The sequence below is a fragment of the Staurois parvus genome, unplaced genomic scaffold, assembly GCF_062004578.1.
Source record: "Staurois parvus isolate SC_StPar_1 unplaced genomic scaffold, SC_StPar_1.0 ptg000058l, whole genome shotgun sequence".
Classification (NCBI taxonomy): domain Eukaryota; kingdom Metazoa; phylum Chordata; class Amphibia; order Anura; family Ranidae; genus Staurois; species Staurois parvus.
Window position 1 is genome coordinate 9,770,821 of NW_028317854.1, and position 22,090 is coordinate 9,792,910.

The 22,090-nt window shown below is 40.2% G+C and overlaps 1 protein-coding gene across 5 annotated transcripts in view; it reads right to left on the reverse strand.

Moving 5' to 3' along the window:
* The window catches only part of AUTS2 (activator of transcription and developmental regulator AUTS2), a 1,792,114-nt gene that overhangs the window by 1,013,440 nt on the left and 756,584 nt on the right, over positions 1 to 22,090 (reverse strand). For all 5 annotated transcript variants that reach the window (XM_089668486.1, XM_089668488.1, XM_089668487.1 and 2 more), the window contains one exon: positions 20,077 to 20,112. In XM_089668486.1, coding sequence (XP_089524612.1) covers positions 20,077 to 20,112 — 36 coding nt within the window. The remainder of the gene's footprint in view (positions 1 to 20,076; positions 20,113 to 22,090) is intronic.

Below are 22,090 nucleotides of genomic sequence, written 5' to 3' on the forward strand. Positions count from 1 at the left end.
TGACAAAATGGAACATTATCTCCTGCATTTAAAGTGTTATATGTAGGCTGTGTTTGGGTGTTCTTACTAACCATACATACACTGTGCTACATACTTTAGTTATGACTAAGTGGAACGTCCCAGTACAAATTCCAACTCCTCTGTGTTTTGGCAGCATTTTTAAACTCGTCATTCATACCAAAAGCCCTTTATATGAGCATTGTAGGAATGTATATACTTTTCTTACATTTATTTACAGAACAATTACAATTAAGTATGCTAAAAATAAATGGTTTTTAAAGTTTTAAAAGTTTATTAAAGTATACTGAAACTGATTGTAATGTATAAAAGAATAAGATAAAGCACTTCTCAAACACTGCAATTGTGCTTAAAGTGACTGTCTCGGAAAAATAAATTGGCTAAAACAGCTCTATTGTCATGATCTAAGGTCAGGCTCAGAGACCAATAGCTATAGTAGTAGAGAGGCTCCCACTGGCCAGAAGGATAGGTAAAAACAGATGATTTGGAATCATCTGAGGTGTGGAGTCTAAGCACTAACCAGAACCAGAGCTCCTGATGGTAAAGATTGGTTTTGCTGCATGTTAGTACCAGGTTGCAGTCCTTAGGATCACCCCACCAGGAGGTGAGTAAGTCAGGGTCCAGTAGCAGATATAGCAGGTGGGGTTAAATCAGAGGCATAGTCAATAAACAAACCAAAGGTCGGTAACGTATGGTCACAGGTTGGGATTAAGCAGAAGAGTAGTTGAGGACCAAGCCAAAGTTTAGTAACGAGTGGTAAAGGAGATAGACAGCAGCAGGAGTGGCACGAGCAAGATATTGGCTGGAGAGAGAGCACAACAATCTGGCAAATAGGAAGCATAGAGACAATGCTTAAGATAGGAAGTTCAGGGGATGAGCAAAGACTTAATGGTTCACCAAAAACAAGAAACAAGGGAAGAAAATCCAAACAGTCAGATAGGGGACTGTAGAGCATCTCAGGTGACTCAGCAAGAAGAGATTGTGCCAGGCACGTCAGAGGTCACAGGTTCAGATCCAGGTCCTGACACCTTTCTGCAAACAAAGAGAGCAAATACTCACTTTTTCCCCCCTGTTGAGAAACAACACTTTCTGGAGTGTCGAGTTCCTGGTCCCCAGCTCACTCACTGAGTCCTCCCTCCAACCTTCATGTCATTCTGCATCCTGCAGTAATGTACAGGTCACTGACTACAAGGGGGAACAAGGGCATCCAGAAGTGGCAGCTTCTCAATAGAGCTCTGATTTAGATTTATTTTCTTTTTACAGGGAGAGTTCTTTGTCCAATTGAATTTTCCTAACAGACTCACTTCAGGTCAGAAATCCCACCCAATATACTTTAATCTGAGGTCTTCAATTTTTTTTGACAGATTTAACAGCTTTTCACACATCTGAATGTGATAGGTGTCACAGTCAGTAGATTAGTTACAAAAAAAGGTTACAGCTTTGCTTGGAAATGAATTAAAGCCCTGAACAGATATGCTGCACTTTCTCTATGCCTAATATTAAAAATGGTGTGCTGCCAAAGGGATTGTATTCTGGCTATTAGCAGCTACTTACCATGTGGGGTCTCTTTAAGAGACCAGATACCTCTGCCTCCAGTGTGAATCTGGCTCAAGAGAAGGGAAGATAATTCATATGAGTTACCTTGAGCTATATTCACACTGGAGGCAGAGGTGCCTAGTCTCTTAAAGAGACCCCACGTGGAAAGTAGCTGCTAAGAGCCACAGGTGGACATGCAGTGACTTTCTAACAAACCGTGAGTGTGCTATTGTTTAAAGACCAATTATCAAGGTGAGCGAGCACTGCCCATGGAGGTGTATTGGGATAGTGGGCACTGAAGCATTTGTGAAAGAACTGTATGGATCAGGGGCGGACTGACCATTTGGAAACTTGGGCACTGCCCGAGGGCCCAGGGTCAGTAGGGGGCCCCATGAGATGCCCCTGGTACCTTTTTCATAGACTTTTTTAAGTTTGGGCAAGGACACAGGGGCCCCACGATCCCCTATTGTCCAGGGCCCCATGAGTTGTCAGTCCGCCCCTGGTATGGATTCATTTATATCGCGGAATGGTAACACTTGATATGCCTGGACATTTATATTTTTAACTGTAAAAAAAATACCATCAGATGACTTTTGTTTGCACTTTTACATTTTATCATGGGATGAGGTTATGTGGTATTTAGTTTTTAGGTGGATATCAAAGAAGAATTTCTATAATTTATTGCATTTATTTATGGTTTGGATCAGTATTCATAACGTTTAAAGGGATAGCGCACCATTTTTAATGTTGGTAATTGTTTTTGGTAGTGTGTGAGTACACTGCAGCAGTGGTAGCAGCAGTCCTGCACAGTGATACCATTGCACTTTATGTATCATTGTATACATTAGAAGGATATTCATTTATTTGTATATTTATTTAATTTGATGTTATTTATTAGCAAAGCTGCACACGGGTTAACACACTTTATATGCACTTTCTCAATGCATTCCATGGATTAGGTGTCAGCATGTGTACTGAAATGTGCTTATAAGTAATATTATAATTATAAACATAATCATTTTTTCTTGAGAACCGTTTGCAATCAGATTTGTTCTGTTTGTGATTGTCATTGCTAGTGGCGGGCACCAGAGGCACATGCTCTGCATCTCCATTGGGGTGCCTCAGGTCCTGCCACTGCAAACATCTGCATTTTTTTAAATATACCTACTTCAGCTGCCAGCTCTTGACCTGGGCACCCATCTATCAGAGCTGCAGTTGGATCCTGAAAGAAGAGCTGCTAAGCTTCTCCTTGTGTCTGCCATGTCCCATGACATAGCTGAAGGAAAGTGTAAGAAAATGCCTGTCAGTCTTGTAGTTTCTAAAGTTTGGGGAGTTCCGAGAGGGAATGGGGGATTTATGCTGACCAAGGGACCATTTTAGTTAGAATTTTGCACAGGGTTGGGATTTTTGCTTTGGGGATGAGTAGAAACATTTTGCTGGTGTCAATAAAATTGCTTGGAGTGGGATTTCTGCTGAGAGATATTTTTTTCTTGGCCAGGAAGGGTGTAGATAGTGAAAGGAGATTTTGTTTTGGGGGGGGGGGGGGGAATTGTGCTCTGGGGGTAAAACATTTGGCATAGGAAGGTTGAAGTGAGGTATCTTTTCTTGTGGGTGGATTAAATAGGCATGGAGGGAGTATACTTGAATTTTGTATTAGGAAAGCTGGACTGTATGTTACAAATGCCTGAATGCTGCATTCTGCAATGTATGTGAAGTAGCTGAACACTGCACTCTGTATGCTGAGAGTATGGTGGTTAGGAGTATGCAATGCACAGCACTATATGCAGAATGTAGCTGTTAGGAGTATGGAATATATGGAATATACAGCACAACATAAAAACTGCAGCATTCAGAGATATGTATTGTATAGTGTAAGTTACATACTCCTGAGTCCTGAGCAGTAGTGTAACAAAAGCCATAGCAGCCCACACAGTTGCATTGGGACCTGGATCGGCCCCATTAAGGAGGCTATTGTGGCAATTTTAATTTAGAATACCTGTGTGAATGTGAAGATAACTCAAATCCAGTGATGTATCATTAAAGATTTGAGAGGTTGATTTGGACAGTGATCTGGTACCCCCGAGACATTCCCAATTAAGAAAGGTGCAGGAGGGGACTTCAGAATTGTTGTCACTAGTAACATATCCTTTTGGCAAGCTGTGCAGTAAAAAGGAAAAAATGTGTTTAGCTGTCTTCATAGCTGTTTTAACAGCCATTAGAGCTTCTGGATGACCCAGACAGCACTGAATCTAACTGTGTATACCGAACATAATTTTTCTCAGGCTTCCCAGTGTGTCTCCTCAGCTGATAAGATTTCAGCTTTTTTGTATTTTTTTCTTCACTAGTGATTGTAGAACTATGATATTAGATAAAGATTTGTATGTTACTGTGGACAGAATAGCTAGCTGAAAATGGACGAGAACAAGTTTATTTCCGGAACTGATCCCCCCAACATTTCCCAAACAACTATCCACAGCACTGGTGCCTGGTAGTTTAATAACTATGCTGACTGCTCTCCTGCTATCTGTACTTGATTTATATATATTTATGTGAGGATAAATGACAGTAGGGAGGTGGCTCTGCACATTGCTTACCTTTATTCCTGCACTATGTTAACTGGGTTGTACATTACATACTACTAACCACTGCACACTGAATGGACTGTATTTTATGTGATCTTGACTCGTGCATTACCTACTGATGACCCCTACAGTCTGTGCTTTATGTACTCCTGTCCCCTACACTCTATGCCGTAAAACTTCTGGTGCCTGAACTTTGTATGTAAAGTATGCATGACCCTTGAGGTCTGCATATTATGTACTCCAGACCCCTCCAATCTGTGCGCTACTTTCTCGTGACCCCTGCACCATGTGCATTATATACTCATGACCCCTGAACTGTGTTACATACTTCTGACACCTGAACTCTGTGCATTACATACTCTTGACTCCTACACTATATGAACTAGGAAATTACATATTCCTAACCTATGCAATCTATCACTTACATACTCCTGGCCCCAGCAATCTTTGTCTTAGATACTTCTGACCCCTGCTCTTAGTTGTTAGTTATTTCTAACCCCTGTACTCTGTGAGTTACATACTATTTACTAAGACCTTCAGCTCCATGCTTTTCCAGCAGCTGCTGTTCCAGGCTGAATTACTTCCATCATATAAAAAGTATGTATACTAAAAACTGGGTTTGAAGCATTGATAGTTGCCATAAGGGTATGCTTTAGTGAAAATATAAGTGTTCAGGATTATACAGGGCTCTCTTTCCTGTTGTGTGATTTGCAATTTGATGACTAGCGATCTGATGATTGGTGGGACAATGAATAACAAGTAAGAAATGGATCTACAGAGTAAAGTAGGAGCTAAAAAGCCCATGTACTGCAGGAACTGCAGGTACAGCTTCCTCTTCAACAGGCCATCAGACGTACAGTGTTCAGTACCGTAATGATATCACCCAATGTCACTTAACATTTCATGACAATAACAATCCTTAAAGACTAGAGTATAGAGCAGCAATGGGCAAACTACGGCCCGCGGGCCGTATACGGCCCGGCGGACCTTTTAATCCGGCCCGCGGAGCTAGGCTCCCGCAAGGCCAGTGGTCGGCAAGCCACGGCTCTTTACAAATTTAGATGCGGCTCTCCTGTGTGCCGGGCGCCCGCTCCCCTCCCTCCTCTCCACTCCTCTCCTCTCGGATGGCCGCCCCCCCTCTCGGATGGCCGCCCCCCTCCCTCCTCTCGGACGTCAGGACTCTGCAGCTGTCAGGATGTAGGCGGGGCAGCCAGGATGTAGGCGGGGCAGCGTGACGAACTCCTCTCACAGTCCTCCCTGAAGACCAGAACGGCGCGGGAATACGAGAGGAACGCGCGGACCAAAGGTAAGTGAATTGACACAGGGGGGGGACTTACTATATGGGGGACTTACTATATGGGGGATGAATTACTATAGGGGGGACTTACTATATGGGGAATGAATTACTATATGGGGGACTTACTATATGGGGAATGAATTACTATATGGAGGACTTACTATATGGGGAATGAATTACTATATGGAGGACTTACTATATGGGGGATGAATTACTATATGGGGGACTTACTATATGGGGAATTAATTACTATATGGAGGACTTACTATATGGGGAATGAATTACTATATGGGGGACTTACTATATGGGGAATGAATTACTATATGGAGGACTTACTATATGGGGAATGAATTACTATATGGGGGACTTACTATATGGGGAATGAATTACTATATGGAGGACTTACTATATGGGGAATGAATTACTATATGGAGGACTTACTATATGGGGGATGAATTACTATATGGGGGACTTACTATATGGGGAATTAATTACTATATGGAGGACTTACTATATGGGGAATGAATTACTATATGGGGGACTTACTATATGGGGAATGAATTACTATATGGAGGACTTACTATATGGGGAATGAATTACTATATGGGGGACTTACTATATGGGGAATGAATTACTATATGGAGGACTTACTATATGGGGAATGAATTACTATATGGAGGACTTACTATATGGGGGATGAATTACTACATGGGGGATGAATTAATATGGGGGATGAATTAATATGGGGGATGAATTACTATGTGGGGGATGAATTACTATGTGGGGGATGAATTACTATGGGGGATGAATTACTATATGGGGGATGAATTACTATGGGGGATGAATTACTATAGGGGGGATGAATTACTATGGGGGACGAATTACTATATGGGGGACGAATTACTATATGGGGGACGAATTACTATATGGGGGATGAATTACTATGGGGGATGAATTACTATATGGGGGATGAATTACTATATGGGGGATGAATTACTATATGGGGGATTAATTACTATGGGGGATTAATTACTATGCTTACTATGGGGGAATATTACTATACTTACTATGGATGACACATACACATCATTCATCTACTCTTGGTCCGGCCCCCGGGTCCAATATATGAACCCATTGCGGCCCTCAAGTCAAAAAGTTTGCCCACCCCTGGTATAGAGGCATATGTCTTAGATGATGTCACATTACAGATATACTACTATGTGTCCATTATTATTATTATTATTATTATACAGTATTTATAAAGCGCCAACAGTTCGCTCAGCGCTGTACATTACAATGGGAGACAGAACATGCAACAGTACAATAACAATACAATGTGATACACGAGGGGTTCGATAACCCTGCTCCTTGGAGCTTACAATCTAGGAGGGAGGGGATAGTGGTACAGGAGGAAATAACTGAGGGGGCTGGAGTGGTAGGAAGAGTGGAGGAGGTCTACATGAATAGCAGTGCCTAGGCACAATCACACGTCAATATGCTATTTTTCAGGAACAATTTAGGAAGAAAGGTAGAGTTTTTAGAATACTATTTAGCCACTATTAACTTTTCTACATATTCTCTGTAAAATATTTAACTGTTTACTTTTGATTATGGGTTCACTTTGAAATCTAGATTTGCCATGTGTCCCCCATACTGGAAAAACCCCTGCAAAATAAAAAAAAAAACCCTCTAAAACATAAAAAACTTGTGATAAGGAGTATTGCAATAATAACAATGTGCTTCTGCCCTTTTAAGTGTAATTCTACTTAGCTGGTATCTTCCCTTTCTGTGACCTCTTCCTTAGAGTGGCATACAGTTCTCCCTCAGAAAATCAACAATGTGAACCAGAAAACAAATCACTTCATAGTGAAGTATTTAATGGGTAAAATCACTCAATAATGTGTACAAGAAATACACTCACATTCGCTGGTGCCCAATACTTCAGCACCAATACACTCAGCCTCTATTAGTCAGCACCACTTCACTCTCTGGAGCTGGCGTGCATTCCAATTGCTGGAACCGGAAATTATGTCAACACGTAGACTGGATATGGTGGATATGTTATTGCCATCACGGTGTCCTCGCAGCTTCCTCAGGAGCTTCCTGAGGATGCCGTGATGGTGAAACATGTAGTGGCAATAACACGTCCACCATATTTGGCCTACGTGGTGACATCAGTTCCGATTCTGAAAAGTGGAAAGCATGCTGGTTCTAGAGAGCAGAGAGGCGGCAACTACTAGAGGTTGAGTGTATTGGTGCTGAGGTATTGGACACTAGTGAATGTGAGTGTATTTCTTGTACACATTATTAAGTGCTTTTACCCTTTTAGTAAATACACTATGAAATTATTTGTTTTTTGATGCACATTGTTCATTTTATGAGGGAAAGCTGTATGTTACCCTGAAGAAGAGGTCCACAGAAAGGGAAGAAACTAGCTGTCAATTCATTAGGGAATTGTGCCAGGATCCTTGGCTAATAGGGCTTATGCCCTTCCTTTTCAATAAGTGGTCATAGATCTGTGGTGAATGCATTGGTGTGTTACACTTGGTGGAGCAATGATGTAATTAGCAGAAGGAAGAGGAATAACACTATATGAGGAATAAGACCACTATATATGGCACTTTAAATACTCACATAGTGGTGTGGGACTTTTAATATTTCTTTCACTTTGTGCAATTTGTGTGAATATAGACAGGGATATAATATGAGATTGTTTGGTGATACTAAGATTATATTTGCAGAGTGTGAGCACCAAACTTTGTTTATATACTTGGAAAAAAATATATACTTACCTTTAATCTAGGTGTTTTTTAGTCTGGTCTGGTGGTGTCACAGATCCCCTTCACCTTCTTCTTACTCCAGGGGTAGACAGGTTCCTAATACTGCAAGAATAGGCACCATGTAATGATGTAGGGGATGAAATATTGATGCCCTTGGTGAACATGAAGTGGGCTGAAGGAGCAGCTCCCAAGAACAAGAGGGGTGAGTCAGCAAAGTTGCTTTTTTATATTTACAAGGCACTGGAATATGCATTTGTTTGATTTCTGGCCAAGCTAAACTTAGGCTTCAAAATGGTTATAAAGGTAAAACATTTTTTTTTATCTTAGTGCATTCTCTACATTAAGGGAAACAAAATCTTTCAAATGTTACTCCCCCTTAAACACTTACCTGAGCCCAACCTTGATCCAATACTGTGCCCGTCTGCAGCAGCCAGCTCTTCTCTGCTCTCTTTTCTCATAGGAGATTTGGCAGTAGGATGAGCCATTGGCTCCGCTGCTGTCAGTCAAAGCCTATGAGGAGGGAGCAGGAGGCAGGGCCCAGCTATTTGTGTCTATGAATACACACAGCCTTGCTCAGGATTAAGCCTGCATGCCTGTCCCCATAGCGAGCAGATTGCCATGGGGGCAGACAAAGAAGAGGAGGAGCAGGCAGCACTGGCGGGAGACCCCAGAAGATGAGATTCCAGGCTGCCTTGTGTAAAACCATTGCACAGAGCAGGTAAGTATGACATGGTTGTTATTTTAAAAGATCAGCTTTACAATCACTTTAAGTCCTGAATTCTGTGTAGCTCAGTTAACATTTTTATTTATATTTTTGTTTGATACATGTGTCTTTGGGAGTGTGGAATAACTGGGGTTTAAATGTTAATAATAAATGTCTTTACGTAGAGACTTCTATGATGTCATAGACATTATTTGTTTTCATCGTCATGTATATTATCCTAATATGAAAAGAAACCTAAGAAAAACAAAAGAAAAAAAAAATCGACATACCATTTTTACAATGATCTGGTAAGAATAACATACAAATAATACAAGCACTAAAAAGATTTCTCAAACCAAAAAGCACTGCAGACCAGTATGTGAATTTGCTGCTTTCTACCAAATGCATTGAATTACACAAATTTGATTAAATGCTTTAAATTATACTTGTCAAGAGCTTAACATTCATGTACCCTTGAGGAATATAATAATATTCAACATTATTCAGTTTCTTTCTCCTCTGTTCTTAGTAAATGAGCTTAGATTATAAGTACAAGCCATAAATAGTTTCTTCCCACACTAAGTGATCTCAAAGTCTATGGGTAATAGCATAAACAAGGATGTATAATCAGTGTTTTGCCATATTGTGGGATAATGCAATAATCATATTTATTAGTAACACATGTCAAAGTAAATTGTTATAAAAGAATTCTCTCATTGTCTATGCCACAGAAGACATCTGGTGTATATTTATTTTGTGTAAGTTAATAAGGCTCTGGGCCTGCCTAAATAAGTAAAGCAATTTTCAGAATAATTTTTCCAATGTACAGTCCAAAATGTCCACATGGTTGATATTTACCAAGAAGATATGTTTCAAGACATCGTAGACATCTAGACATCTTAAAGTAAAACTATGCCCACGCTATGCTTAATTATTTTAAACAATATATAAATTATGCTACCATTGTTTTTATTTTCTTTGGACAGACTGACTATACTAGTAAATATCTTAGCCTGACAAGCAGAAGCAGACTTTAAACTCTCTCTACAAGTGGTTGTTAAAAATGGCTATTGAACCAATTGTGCTCTGAACAATTGAGTTACTTATTTTATCTAGATTAACTTATAAATAAGGTCTAAAAAGTGGGTCCATTTAATTATTTTTATCATGTTTATACCCACCCACTGCCTAAAAGGGTAAGTGAGATCAGGGCCTTCATTTGTTGGTTAACAAAAACGTGTACTACCTAGGGCCTGGGAGAAGTCAAATCACTAGATCATGGGATTGAAGAGAACATGCGACAAATATGAACTTACATAGTTTAGTTTCTATCATAGAAGATCTCCATGATGACTAAAAATGGTGACATTAATGAATATTTCCTAGTGAGGTATAATAGCATGAGGAGCTGAATGAAAAATTAATTTTACAGTAATTTTTCTAATAGTAAACTATTAACGAATCCAAAGTATCCAAACTGCATTGAATTTGCTTTCAGAGCCTCAGTCAGTGTGTTTAAAGTAAAAAAAAAAAAAAGGAAATATCCCAAGACTGAACATACATAAAAAGGATTAAAATGTCCCTCTGGCAGTAAAATTAACTAACCAATAGTTTTCATACAGTCCTGAGATGTCAGTAAAAATAGAGAGAGATGTGTGTGGCAACACTCCATGCCAGTGCCCTCATAGTTTCCTCTTGCTGGCACTTCAGAAATTGCAATTTTCTATTTCCCCTTTTATAGCATATGGGTCATTTAGCTAAGGAATAGTTTTCTTATCCTAACCATCACGGCATAGATCACAGTGTTCTTCCACAATCCTACTTGTTCCAGTTTGTAAAGCAGAACCTCCTCATCCCCACTCCTCTATCATAAATGGCACTTTTTTTTTTTTGGGTGGGGAGCGGGTACCTGATTTTGCCAGGTATCTGCTCTGACCACCTAGGAGATCATAACAGAATTTGCTTCCCCCTTCCACTCCCCACAGCCTCTTGGGACATGTCCCAGGTCTCAAACCACGGGACCATTCACAAGATGCAGCATGGCTTGCACTGGCACAGTGGGCAGCCAGTTGTGAAGCCAAAAGCAGTCACACTCAGGTGCCCATAGCTAAGATGCCGACGCCAGGGACCAAAAAGCGTTGAAGAAACTGGCTGGGGTGAGTGCAGCACTGGATCCTGGAACAGGTGAGTGGCTGTTTTTTGAAAGTCAGCAGCTACAGTTTCTGTAGCTGCTGGCTTTTACTTTAAACACAGGGGACTGAAGAACTGCTTTAAATGCTGAGACGGTGACCACATCAGCTCACAAGGGGAAATAAATACATTTTACTGGGAGCAACCTTTCTTCCAAAAGGAAACATTCAAAGTGTTCGCTTACACAGGGGCTTCACCACATTCTTAGCCTTTTTTAAAAACTGAGCCTTAGTAACATTGTACCCACTGGTAACACATTTCTCCATCAGAGGAGCAGTTTAATATAGGGAGGGTTCACTGAAGAGACTCCAGGGTGTCCCCAGACAGAACATGGGTAACAAGGAGTCTTACTTTTTCAAAATAAAGTGTTGCTTGAGTTAGATTATATTTTGTGCTTGTCAGGTGTTTAATATCATATATGTGCTGTAATTGTTTCACTATATCATTTTCAAAACTGTTTTTTGTTTAAGTACTTTTTCAGAATTACAAAAAAAACTATAATAATAAAATCAATGTTTTAATAGAGAGAAAAAAAATATAGCGAATTCTAGAAGGTGAGAAAAGAAAATATGGACATGATTATACAAATCTATTTTCATTCAATATAACATACAACCTATGTAACTGATTTTATTTGAATTAAATTATATAACTTTGTTACTAAGTGATGGTTACAGATTATGATACTGATATATAGATTGCTTATATTTGAAATAAGCAGCAAAGATTCACGTGTCTTAAAGCAGAATTATGACCTCCTGTAAATAAAAATATATATATATATATGTTGCAGCACTTACGTTTTGCCTTAGCCCTCCTGCAAAGTCCCACAAATACCTTTTGGTCCTGCAACTGAAATCTACATAATGCAGCTTCCTGTGGTAGTGTACCAAAGATGCTGCACTGCTCTTGAATGCAGAGTAGAGTTGCCACTCTCCTGTTGGTTTTACCTGCTTTTGTCACAGTTGGATGCAAAAATGTTTCAGTGGATTTGCTATCAGTCACTGATGTCACTGTTGATTCACAAGCCTGCAGCTTGCCAATCAGCCCACCAAGTCATTCCCAATGCTTCAAGGATTGACAGTTGATTTGCTCCTTCCAGGGGGGTTGGGGCGTGCAAGGCACAAATAAACGGGGGTTTGGCTCACTTTGGGAAAGGTAAATTAAGTTTCTTGTTCACTTTATGAAGTTTGTACATCAGTATGTAACTGGATTTGATACTGGTTTAGACGGTCATACAGAAGTCTTTAGTTGTACTAAAGTAGGTTGTAGGTTTTCTTCCTAATGCCCCCTACAACCCTTCTTAGTATACTCCAGCTCTTTATCTAAGAAGCTCCATTTAGACATATGTTGCTATAGTTGACTCATAGATACGTTTGCTAAGGTCTGAGAGGAAATCCAGGTTAGGAGTGAAATCTGTTTGGTCAATACAAACTGCTTTTTTGCATGCTATGAGGCCATTATTCTGCCCTTATTCTCACCCTTGCATCTACCATACCAGATAATCAACAAATGAAAAAAATAGATTATGTACCAGACAGGGCATGACCATAATATTATTTGACTGTCTCCGTGTCCTGGCTTTAACTACCCTTTGGGGCTTTTTTTAATGTTTTAGTTCCTTAATAAGTGCTCGGCTTGAAAATAGAACATATTTATAATGTTTAGAAGTGGTGAAAATATTGAGACTCTCCAGGAGTTGGGACTTTTTCCAAGTTACCAACCTCAATTCAGTATCATGGAAAAGAGTAACAGATGGTATTTCTTATGTTCACCAAGCTTCTGAAATAGGAATGTATGAAAATGACACTGATTACTCTTGCATACACACACAGCCTGCTCTGTTTCGCTACTTTGAATTTTGTGAACATAATGTTGGTTTAAAGATTCATGTAATTGCATGTTATGCTCATCATGAAATAAGAGATAATTAATATCTGATACAAATGTAATATAAACGGTATAATGGCTTCCTCTGTGAAAACACACAGTTATCAAAAAGATAGAATATTGATGCAATAATTTATTCTGCAGCAAAGTATATATTTACACTAAGCATGAAGTCACAACTGTTGGTGAAGTTGGTATGAATTATTCTTGAGGCAACCATATGAGAATGCTATAGATGAGATGGAATTTAGTGATTATTTTAGAAAATGGTCAAGCATATGCATTACCATTTAAATACATACATTTCCAATGCAGATTAACTTGGGTTATTATACCACCAGTAACATTTCCAAGATCTGCCTTCATTGAGCTAAAATCTGTATTTTTGCAGGTGCTTACTATATAATATATCATAATTTCACTTTATGCTGCATTACTGAAAAATCTGAGTTTTTTTTAATCCAAACCCAAAGTGTTGAGCTCTCCATGCTTGCCAGCTGAATAGACTGGTAATTAGTGAGGTTCCCTGCCACTGCTGTCACTGGTGCCCATCAGTCCCACTAAATCATGTGATCAGTCAGGGTTAGTTCATTGTTTTTATTCAGAAGTGACACATTTATTTTAGTCATCATTAATGGATAGTCTTAAAATATGTCTTGTCATCATAGTTTTATACTCACAATCCTTCACCTGAGTTTGGAAATACAAAAGTTGTAGGGTTTGTTTCATCTCCTTGTGTCCAAAATAGTGTGTCTCACTATGCTATAGTAGAGCCTCTGCTTACAACTTAAAGGATAAGTGAGTTATACAAGCAAGCATCGGACCAACAATGGCCTTGCCTTGCTAGGAATAACCAGTACTTTTTAGGAATTGCTAGGAATTGCCAGTACTCTCTGCCTCCTTAATGTTCTCATTATACTGAATGTCCGGTTCACTGTTTACAGCCTCCAGCATTGCTTATCCAATACTGTGTCAACATGCTAAGAGGGAAAAAGATCTTGTCATCTTTTCCCCGCTAAAAGAGGGGGACGATCTTGTCATCAGGTTGGGGGTCACACAGTAGCTTAGTGATTACTACTTCTGCTTCTGCTTGCAGCACTGGAGTCCTTGGTTAAACAACACTATCTGCATGGAGCTTCTCCTTGCACATGTGTGGGTTTCCTTTGGGTGCACTGGTTTCCTTTCACACTCCAAGGACATGGTGGTAGGTTAAATGGCCCTATTATGTATATGTATGTATGCATGTGAGATTATTATTATATGACTATGCAGGATTTATATAGCACCAACAGTTTGCTCAATGCTTTACAATATAAAGGGAGACAATAAAGCAATGATACAGTTCAATACAAGAGGGTTAGGAGGGCCCTGCTCCTTGGAGTTTACAATCTAAGATGGAGGGGCTGGTGGTACAAAAGGAATAGAAGATTCCGTTATTAGCTGAAGGCAGGACAGGCTTTCCTGAAGAGATACTGTAGGTTTTCAGAGATCGCCTAAAAGTGGGCAGAGTAGGGGATAGTCGGATAAATTGGGGTAGAGCGTTTCAGAGCATGGGGAGGCTCTGGAGAAGTCCTGGAGATGAGCAGGGGAGGAGGAGACAAGGGAGCTAGAGAGCAGGAGGTCATGGGAGGAGCGGAGAGGATGGTTTGGGTGATGTTTGGAGGCAAGATTGGTGATGTAATTTGAGACAGAGTTACAAAATGCTTTATATGTTATTGTTAATGTTTTGAATTTTATTTGTTTGGCAATGGGAAGCCACTGGAGGGATTGGCAGAGAGGGATGGAAGATATGGAACGGTTAGTAAGGTGGATGAGACTGGCAGCAGCATTATGATAGACTGAAGAGGGGATTGCCTGTGATTAGGTAGGCCAATGAGGAGGGAGTTACAATAGCCAAGGCGAGAGATAACAAGGGAGTGAATAAGTTGCTTAGTGGTTTTAGAGGTTAAGAACGGGCATATATTGGAGATGTTGTGGAAGTGAAGTCTACAAGATTTGGACAATGATTGGATTTGGGTCTGAAAGGACAGATGGGAGTCTAGGAGTACACCTAGTACCCTGGCATGAGGGGAGGGACTGATGGTTGTATAATTGATCTTGATGGAGAACTCAGGGGAGGGGGCATGGGCTAAAGGGAATAGTATGAGCTCCGTTTTGGAAATATTTAGTTTGAGGAAGTGGAGTGACATCCATGCTGATATGTCTCTTAGTAGGTTAGTAATGCGAGAGGAGACTGAAGGGGCGAGGTGAGGAGTAGAAAGATAGATTTGTGTGTCATCAGCATAGAGATGGTACTTAAAGCCATGGGAGTTTATCAAGTGACCAAGAGAGGAGGTGTAGATGGAGAAGAGAAGAGGTTTAATGACAGAACCTTGAGGGACCCCTACAGAAAGAGGAAGTGGAGAGGAGGAGACAGAGTTAGTAAATCATTAGTGAGTTTTATTAGGGCAGTTTCAGTGGAGTGTAGTAAGCGAAAGCCAGACTGTAAAGGGTCAAGAAGGTTGTTGTTAGTAGCAAGGAGATGGGTCTTATGTTGTTCAGGTTGGTGCGGTCCAGCGAGGGCTTTTTAAGTATGGGAGTGATCTGTGCATGCTTTAGAGGGGTGGGGAAGGCACCATTAGGGAGGGAGAGATTGAAGATGTGAGTGAGAGAGCATAGGACAGAAGAAGAGGGTGACCGTAGTAGTTGAGAGGGGACAGGATGCAGGGGGCACATGGTGAGACAGGCTTCTGAGAAAACTTTTTTCCTCTTCAGTAGTAGCAAGGTCAAAAAAGGAAAATGTTGAGGGAGGTTTAGTATAAGGTATGCTAAGTGAGATAGATGTCTGTGTAGTGGAGATGCCCCTACAAATTGCATCTATCTTGTTTTTGAAGTGATTTGAAATCTCGTAAGCAGTGAGTTACTGGGTGGAGGTGGAGAAAGTAGAGAGTTAAAAGTTGAGAAAAGACAACGAGGACTGGATTACAAGGTATTAATAAGAGTGATAAAGTAGGCTTGTTTGGCAGCATGGAAGGAGGAATTGTATGTTAAGAAAGCAGATTTATATAGGGTGAATGCTTGCTGAGATTTTGGTTTTACGCCACAATCGCTTCAGTGCATGACTATATCTCTTAAGATTACTGGTGTCATCTGTCTGACACGGTTGTAATGGTCAGAAACTTTGTGTAGTTAGAGGAGCAAGTGAGTCTAGTGTGGATAAAAGTGAACTGTTGTAGACAGAAGTGGCCAGGTCAGGGCAGGACAGAGGAGAGATTCTGTCATAGAGGCGGTCAGTTGCAGAATGGAAAAGAGAAGGGTTTAAGTTGTGAAGGTTTCTGCGGGTAATTGTCTGCTGCTTGGGGGATAAGTGTTTGAAGACGAGGACACTGTGAAGGTGATAAGATTGTGATCAGAGAGAGGAAAGTGGGTGTTTGTGAGGTTGTAAGGAGTGCAAAGATGGGAGAAAACAAGGTCTAATGTATTCTCATCAGAGTGAGTGGTGGACTGTGGACCGAGGACTGTCCATTGTGTTAAGGCAAAAGATGAGGATAGGTTGAAGAGTTCGGTTGTAGCTGGGTTGTTCACATTACTGGGGATGTTAAAATCTCCCAGAATGATAGTGGGTATTTCAGAGGAGAGAAAGTAGGGTAGCCAAGCAGAGAAAAAAGGTGTGACACCGGTCCAGGAAGCTGGTAGATCACTGCAATCCTCAGAGAAATGGGAGAAAACAGCCGAATGCAATGAGTCTCGAAAGAAGAAAAGGATAGACAGGGAGGGTTAGGGAGGACTTGAAAGGTGCTCAGTGGGGATAGAAGCAAACCAACTCCACCTCCTTTCTGACCACTGGGTCTGGATGAGTGAGTCCAGAGAAGGCCTCCATAGGAAAGTGCTGGCGGAGAAGCAGAATCTGATGCTTGAAGACAGGTTTCTGTAATTGCTAGTAGGTTAAGGGCATGGGAGACAAAAATGTCATGGACAGAGGTGAGCTTATTACAGACAGAGCAGGTATTCCAGAGCGCACATGAAAAAGGGAGGGTGGTTTTTAGGAGCAGGGGGATTGAGATTAAATTGAGTGAAGTCCGGCTATTCGTGGAGGATGGAGGGTGCCTGGTACGGGGTTGAGATGCTGGAGGACCAGGGTTTGGAGAGATAGGGACCATAGATTGTAAGCTTCTTAAGGACAGGCACTGATGTGAATTACAAGTAAGTAAAGTGCTCTTTAAATTTTCAGTGCTACATAAATGCCTATACTAAAATGAAAAACTGACCTAGGCCAGACTTTGTAGGTTGAGGACATACTGCAGTGCTGGTAATAACATGAACAGCACTGGAGGCAGTGAGCATTACTATAAAACCTTACCCAGCAATAAGGACATTGTAGGAGTGTCAGGTACTGAAGTTATTGTTAGCAAGGCAACCCAGGTGTGTCTGACATAAAGAGGTCTATTTGTGAAAACACAATGCTCAGCATTAGCACAGCCAATCTGAATAATCCTCATAATGTGTCTAATATAGCTTTATCTAGTGGACATAAAGCCATAATATAATGAAATAAGGAAAATACAGCATTATGGCCTCTAAATGAAGATGATGATCATATGAAATAAACATATTGGACACATTACAGGGATTATTTCCGGTGGCTATGCAAATGCTGAGACATTCACATTGCATTTTTTAAGATAAATGGATACTTTAATTTGTGTTCCCAAACACACAGCTAGTCTTAAGCTGTCAATTAGTTCTTAACAATAGCAAACATACATCCTCACCAAAGTCATGCTTTCCAAACCAAACTGTCTTGGAAAGGGCTCTTAAAGGCATTACTAAATACTGGTGCTTAAAAAATTAGTGCCTTCTAACTCTAGTTTACAGCACACATTAGTTGCATGTGTGAGCAACAACAATTTTCTTCATCTAAATTAGTATATTAATAGTTTAGGAGTTGAAGCATAAAAAGGACAAACATATTAAGAAAAATAACACATATATCCCCTTATAGAGCTACAACCAGATGATGTATGTATGTATCATTACATTTAAATAATATATTAAGTGTACATTTAAAGTATACATTTTTTTTATTTATTAGTGTCTTATACCATGTTTAAATCCGTATGTTGGAACATTTACCTTTTGAGAATATTATGGTGTAGATAGACACTGAAACTTTCAGACTTAAGATGAAAAAAGTTCAGTGAGATGAAAGGTTACTTACAGTTGTGTCCAAAATTATTCAACCCCCACTGAAATTGAGTGTTTTGGCCAGTTTGACATTGCTTTTGATCATTCAGTCATCTTGCTTACATTTACATTAAAGAGGCACTTGTAGGTCAGACAAATATAACATAACAGTTATAATGAAATAACCACAAATGTCTTTTCTGTGCTCACAGCATTATCAGTTTTATTCAACCCCCAAGTGACATTCAATCTTAGTACTTAGTACAGCATCCTTTTACAGTTATAACAGCTTTTAAACGTGAAGCATAGCTTGACACAAGTGTCTTGCAGCGATCTACGGGTATCTTCGCCCATTCTTCATGGGCAAAGGCCTCCAGTTCAGTCACATTCTTAGGCTTGCGCACTGCAACTGCTTTCTTTAAGTCCCACCAGAGGTTCTCAATCGGATTTAAGTCTGGTGACTGCGATGGCCACTCCAAAATGTTCCAGCCTTTCCTCTGCAACCATGCTCTAGTGGACTTGGAGGTATGCTTGGGATCATTGTCCTGTTGAAAGGTCCAACGTCTCCCAAGCCTCAGGTGTGTGACGGACTGCATCACGTTTCCATCCAATATCTCCTGGTACTGAAGAGAATTCATGGTACCTTGCACACGCTGAAGCTTCCCTGTACCTGCAGAAGCAAAACAGCCCCAAAGCATGATTGACCCTCCACCATGCTTCACAGTAGGCAAGGTGTTCTTTTCATCATAGGCCTTGTTCTTCCTCCTCCAAACATAGCGTTGATCCATGGGCCCAAACAGTTCTAATTTTGTTTCATCAGTCCACAGAACACTATCCCACAACTTTTGTGGTTTGTCCACATGGCTTTTGGCATACTGCAGTCGACTCTTCTTATTCTTTGGAGACAGCAAGGGGGTACGCCTGGGAGTTCTGGCACGGAGGCCTTCATTACGCAGTGTGCGTCTTATTGTCTGGGCTGAAACTTCTGTACCCACATCTGACAAATCTTTTCTCAGTTCCTCAGCAGTCACACGGGGACTTCTCTCCACTCTACGCTTCAGGTAGCGCACAGCAGTCGAAGTCAGCATCTTCTTTCTGCCACGACCAGGTAGCGTTTCAACAGTGCCCTTTGCCTTGAATTTGCGAATGATGCTTCCTAAGGTGTCTCTTGGTATGTTTAACATCTTTGCAATCTTCTTATAGCCATTGCCCTTCCTGTGAAGAGAAATCACCTCTTCTCTTGTCTTCCTGGACCATTCTCTTGCCTTCACCATGTTTGTAACCACACCAGTAAATGTCTAGAAGGAGCTGAGTATCACAGTCATTTTAAAGCTGCCTAATTGGTGCTTATTATGCTTGATTGCTGCTCGGTGACATCCACAGGTGTTTTCAATACCTGATGGAAAGCACCTGTATGAACCTCTGTTCTTCAGAGTGGTAGTCTTTAAGGGGTTGAATAATTGTGGCAATGAAGAAACCACATAAGAACCATTTACTACTGTATTACATAAACAATTGATGTCATTTTAGTTGCATTTGGGTAGTTACAACGTCCTTGTAGGATTTGATTCTGAATACAATTCCAAATGTACACTATAGTCCCTAAACCCCTTTACAGCATTGGGGGTTGAATAATTTTGGACACAACTGTACGTGGAACAAGACTTGTAGCACAATAAAACACTTCAATGAGACATGAAAAAACATTGCTTTCACATTTGTTATCCTAATACTTTAGGAATGCCACATTTTCAACACAGCATATACAGCAATATATGAGCAAGTCGGTTACTATCTATCACAAGGAAGAACATGACATTTTCACCCTACACATCCTGATTATTTTGAACTGTTCTGGCATAATATAAAGGCAATATCATCAGTCACTCTTAGTATGCTGCTAAAAGTTGCACTTACAAAGTAGCCAGTTCCCAGGCTGGAGGCAGCTGAGCTCTGCAATAAAAAAACAGAACAGAAAAATAAAGTGGAAAATTAGTGTTGTGTTTTTAACATGTTCCAATCTGCACAGCTCATTACCAGCACTTTCCATATTATTTCATCACCATATCACAGCACCAACATGTTGGTCCTTGTCAGTCGCTACTGGAACAAGGAAAACGTTGCTTAATTCCCCTTCCCTCACTTCCCCTCCTTCTTTAAATCTCTTAGCGGTTTGGGGATGGCAACGTGTTATGTACTGAATTCCAGGCTTCTGCTGTGGCTGTAATTGCCAATTTATTTGACAGGCAGCTGGGTAATGATGGCATTTCGCCCTGCACTGAGACTAAGCAGACACTCATCAAACTGCCTCCCTGACTTGCTGACATTCACTGCCCTGATCCCAAGTTGCTATGTATTGTGGCCACAAAGTGGCAAGAGGGAGAAAAGAACAGACTAACTTCAAACAGGCAAATCCTACAGGGCTTGGATGACTTTTTCAGTGTGTGACCTGCTTGCCAATTGATTCCCTAGGGTCAGAGGAAAATGAGGCATGTTGTAAACATAATTAGTAGTCTGAGATGTGAAGAACGTGTAGGCACAGCCAGGGAACTAAAACATCAGGCAGCCGCAGACTCTAAAATTACCAAACTTTGAGCTACTTCATCATCTACAACAAGATCACAATATTTTTCTATGACAAATTTATAATCAAAAGAGACAGTCTTTAATATAATGAAATACATGCCTTTTTGTTTTACTATATTCATGATGTTGCCTTTAGTGAATTGTTTAACAGTGAATGATATAGGTAAACATACTGTATCATAAACTTGGGCAATTCTTGCAAGGAAAAAATACATAAACAGAGGTTACCTTCAATAAAACCACACATTAACAAATCCGAAGATTTAGATGCCTAAAGTTATATACAAATCTCAACCTCTCGCATTAATGGTGAGCTTGTACCCACCACCTTCTGGGGTTGCTATGAGTCATTTAATGTGGTAAGTAGCCTCATTCAGCAACTGAAAGCTCTAAATGTAGTGGGGGAAATTCTTGACTTTCACAGGAAGAGTCAGCAGCCAACACTGATGCATATTCTGATAATTTTAATGTGAGGTTTGCAATGCAGGCAACCTCTGCTGAATTGTTTTATTATATGCTCAATTTAATTTCAATATTTATTCATTGAATTTTTTCTTTAAGGGAACATCAGGGTATTGGTAGTAGGTTCATAGTTAAGCATGTCAATACATTATGATACAAAACAGTTACCCCACCATTTGGCTGGGATCAAGTATGGTTTATAAATCATCAAACAATAGAGGTATAATTATGTTTCATATTGAACCTTGGTGGAGGGTAAAGGATGTTGAGGGGATAATAAACAGGGAGGACGTAGGGGTGTCGGGAAAGCAGGAAGAGGGAGGGGGTGTAAACAACAGGGTCAAGAGAGGTATACCAGTCTAGAATTGGTGCAAGAATTAGATTGTGTTTGGGCTATCAGAATTTTATGGTGCAGTTCAGATTTTGTAACCAAAGAGACCAATGAGATATGAATTTATAGTAGGTGGAATTGTTAAAGGCGGATATTTTTTCCATTTCACACTGGAGATTGAGATATATGTTCAATTTAAACTACACCAATTTGAGACAGGTTTTCTTTATGCTGAAATATAGAGTTAGAAACTAGACATTAGTCAATTAGAGGAACATTAGTAAACAACGTACAGAGTGCTCTATTGTCATTTATTTATCCAAGATACTGATATTAGGTTCTATGTGACATGACCACAGAAAACAACATTTGTTTTAACAGTACAGCGTACTTTGTGAGCATACAAAATACTGCACTAAAGTGCATTCCAAGCAACAACACAGCCATGAATCCCTCAAATTAAAATCTGATTTCTGTTGCTGTGTTTACATTTTTGAAATCTTTGTGAATAAAATTGGTTATGTGGCCTGAGGGAAAATCCACTGTTGAATG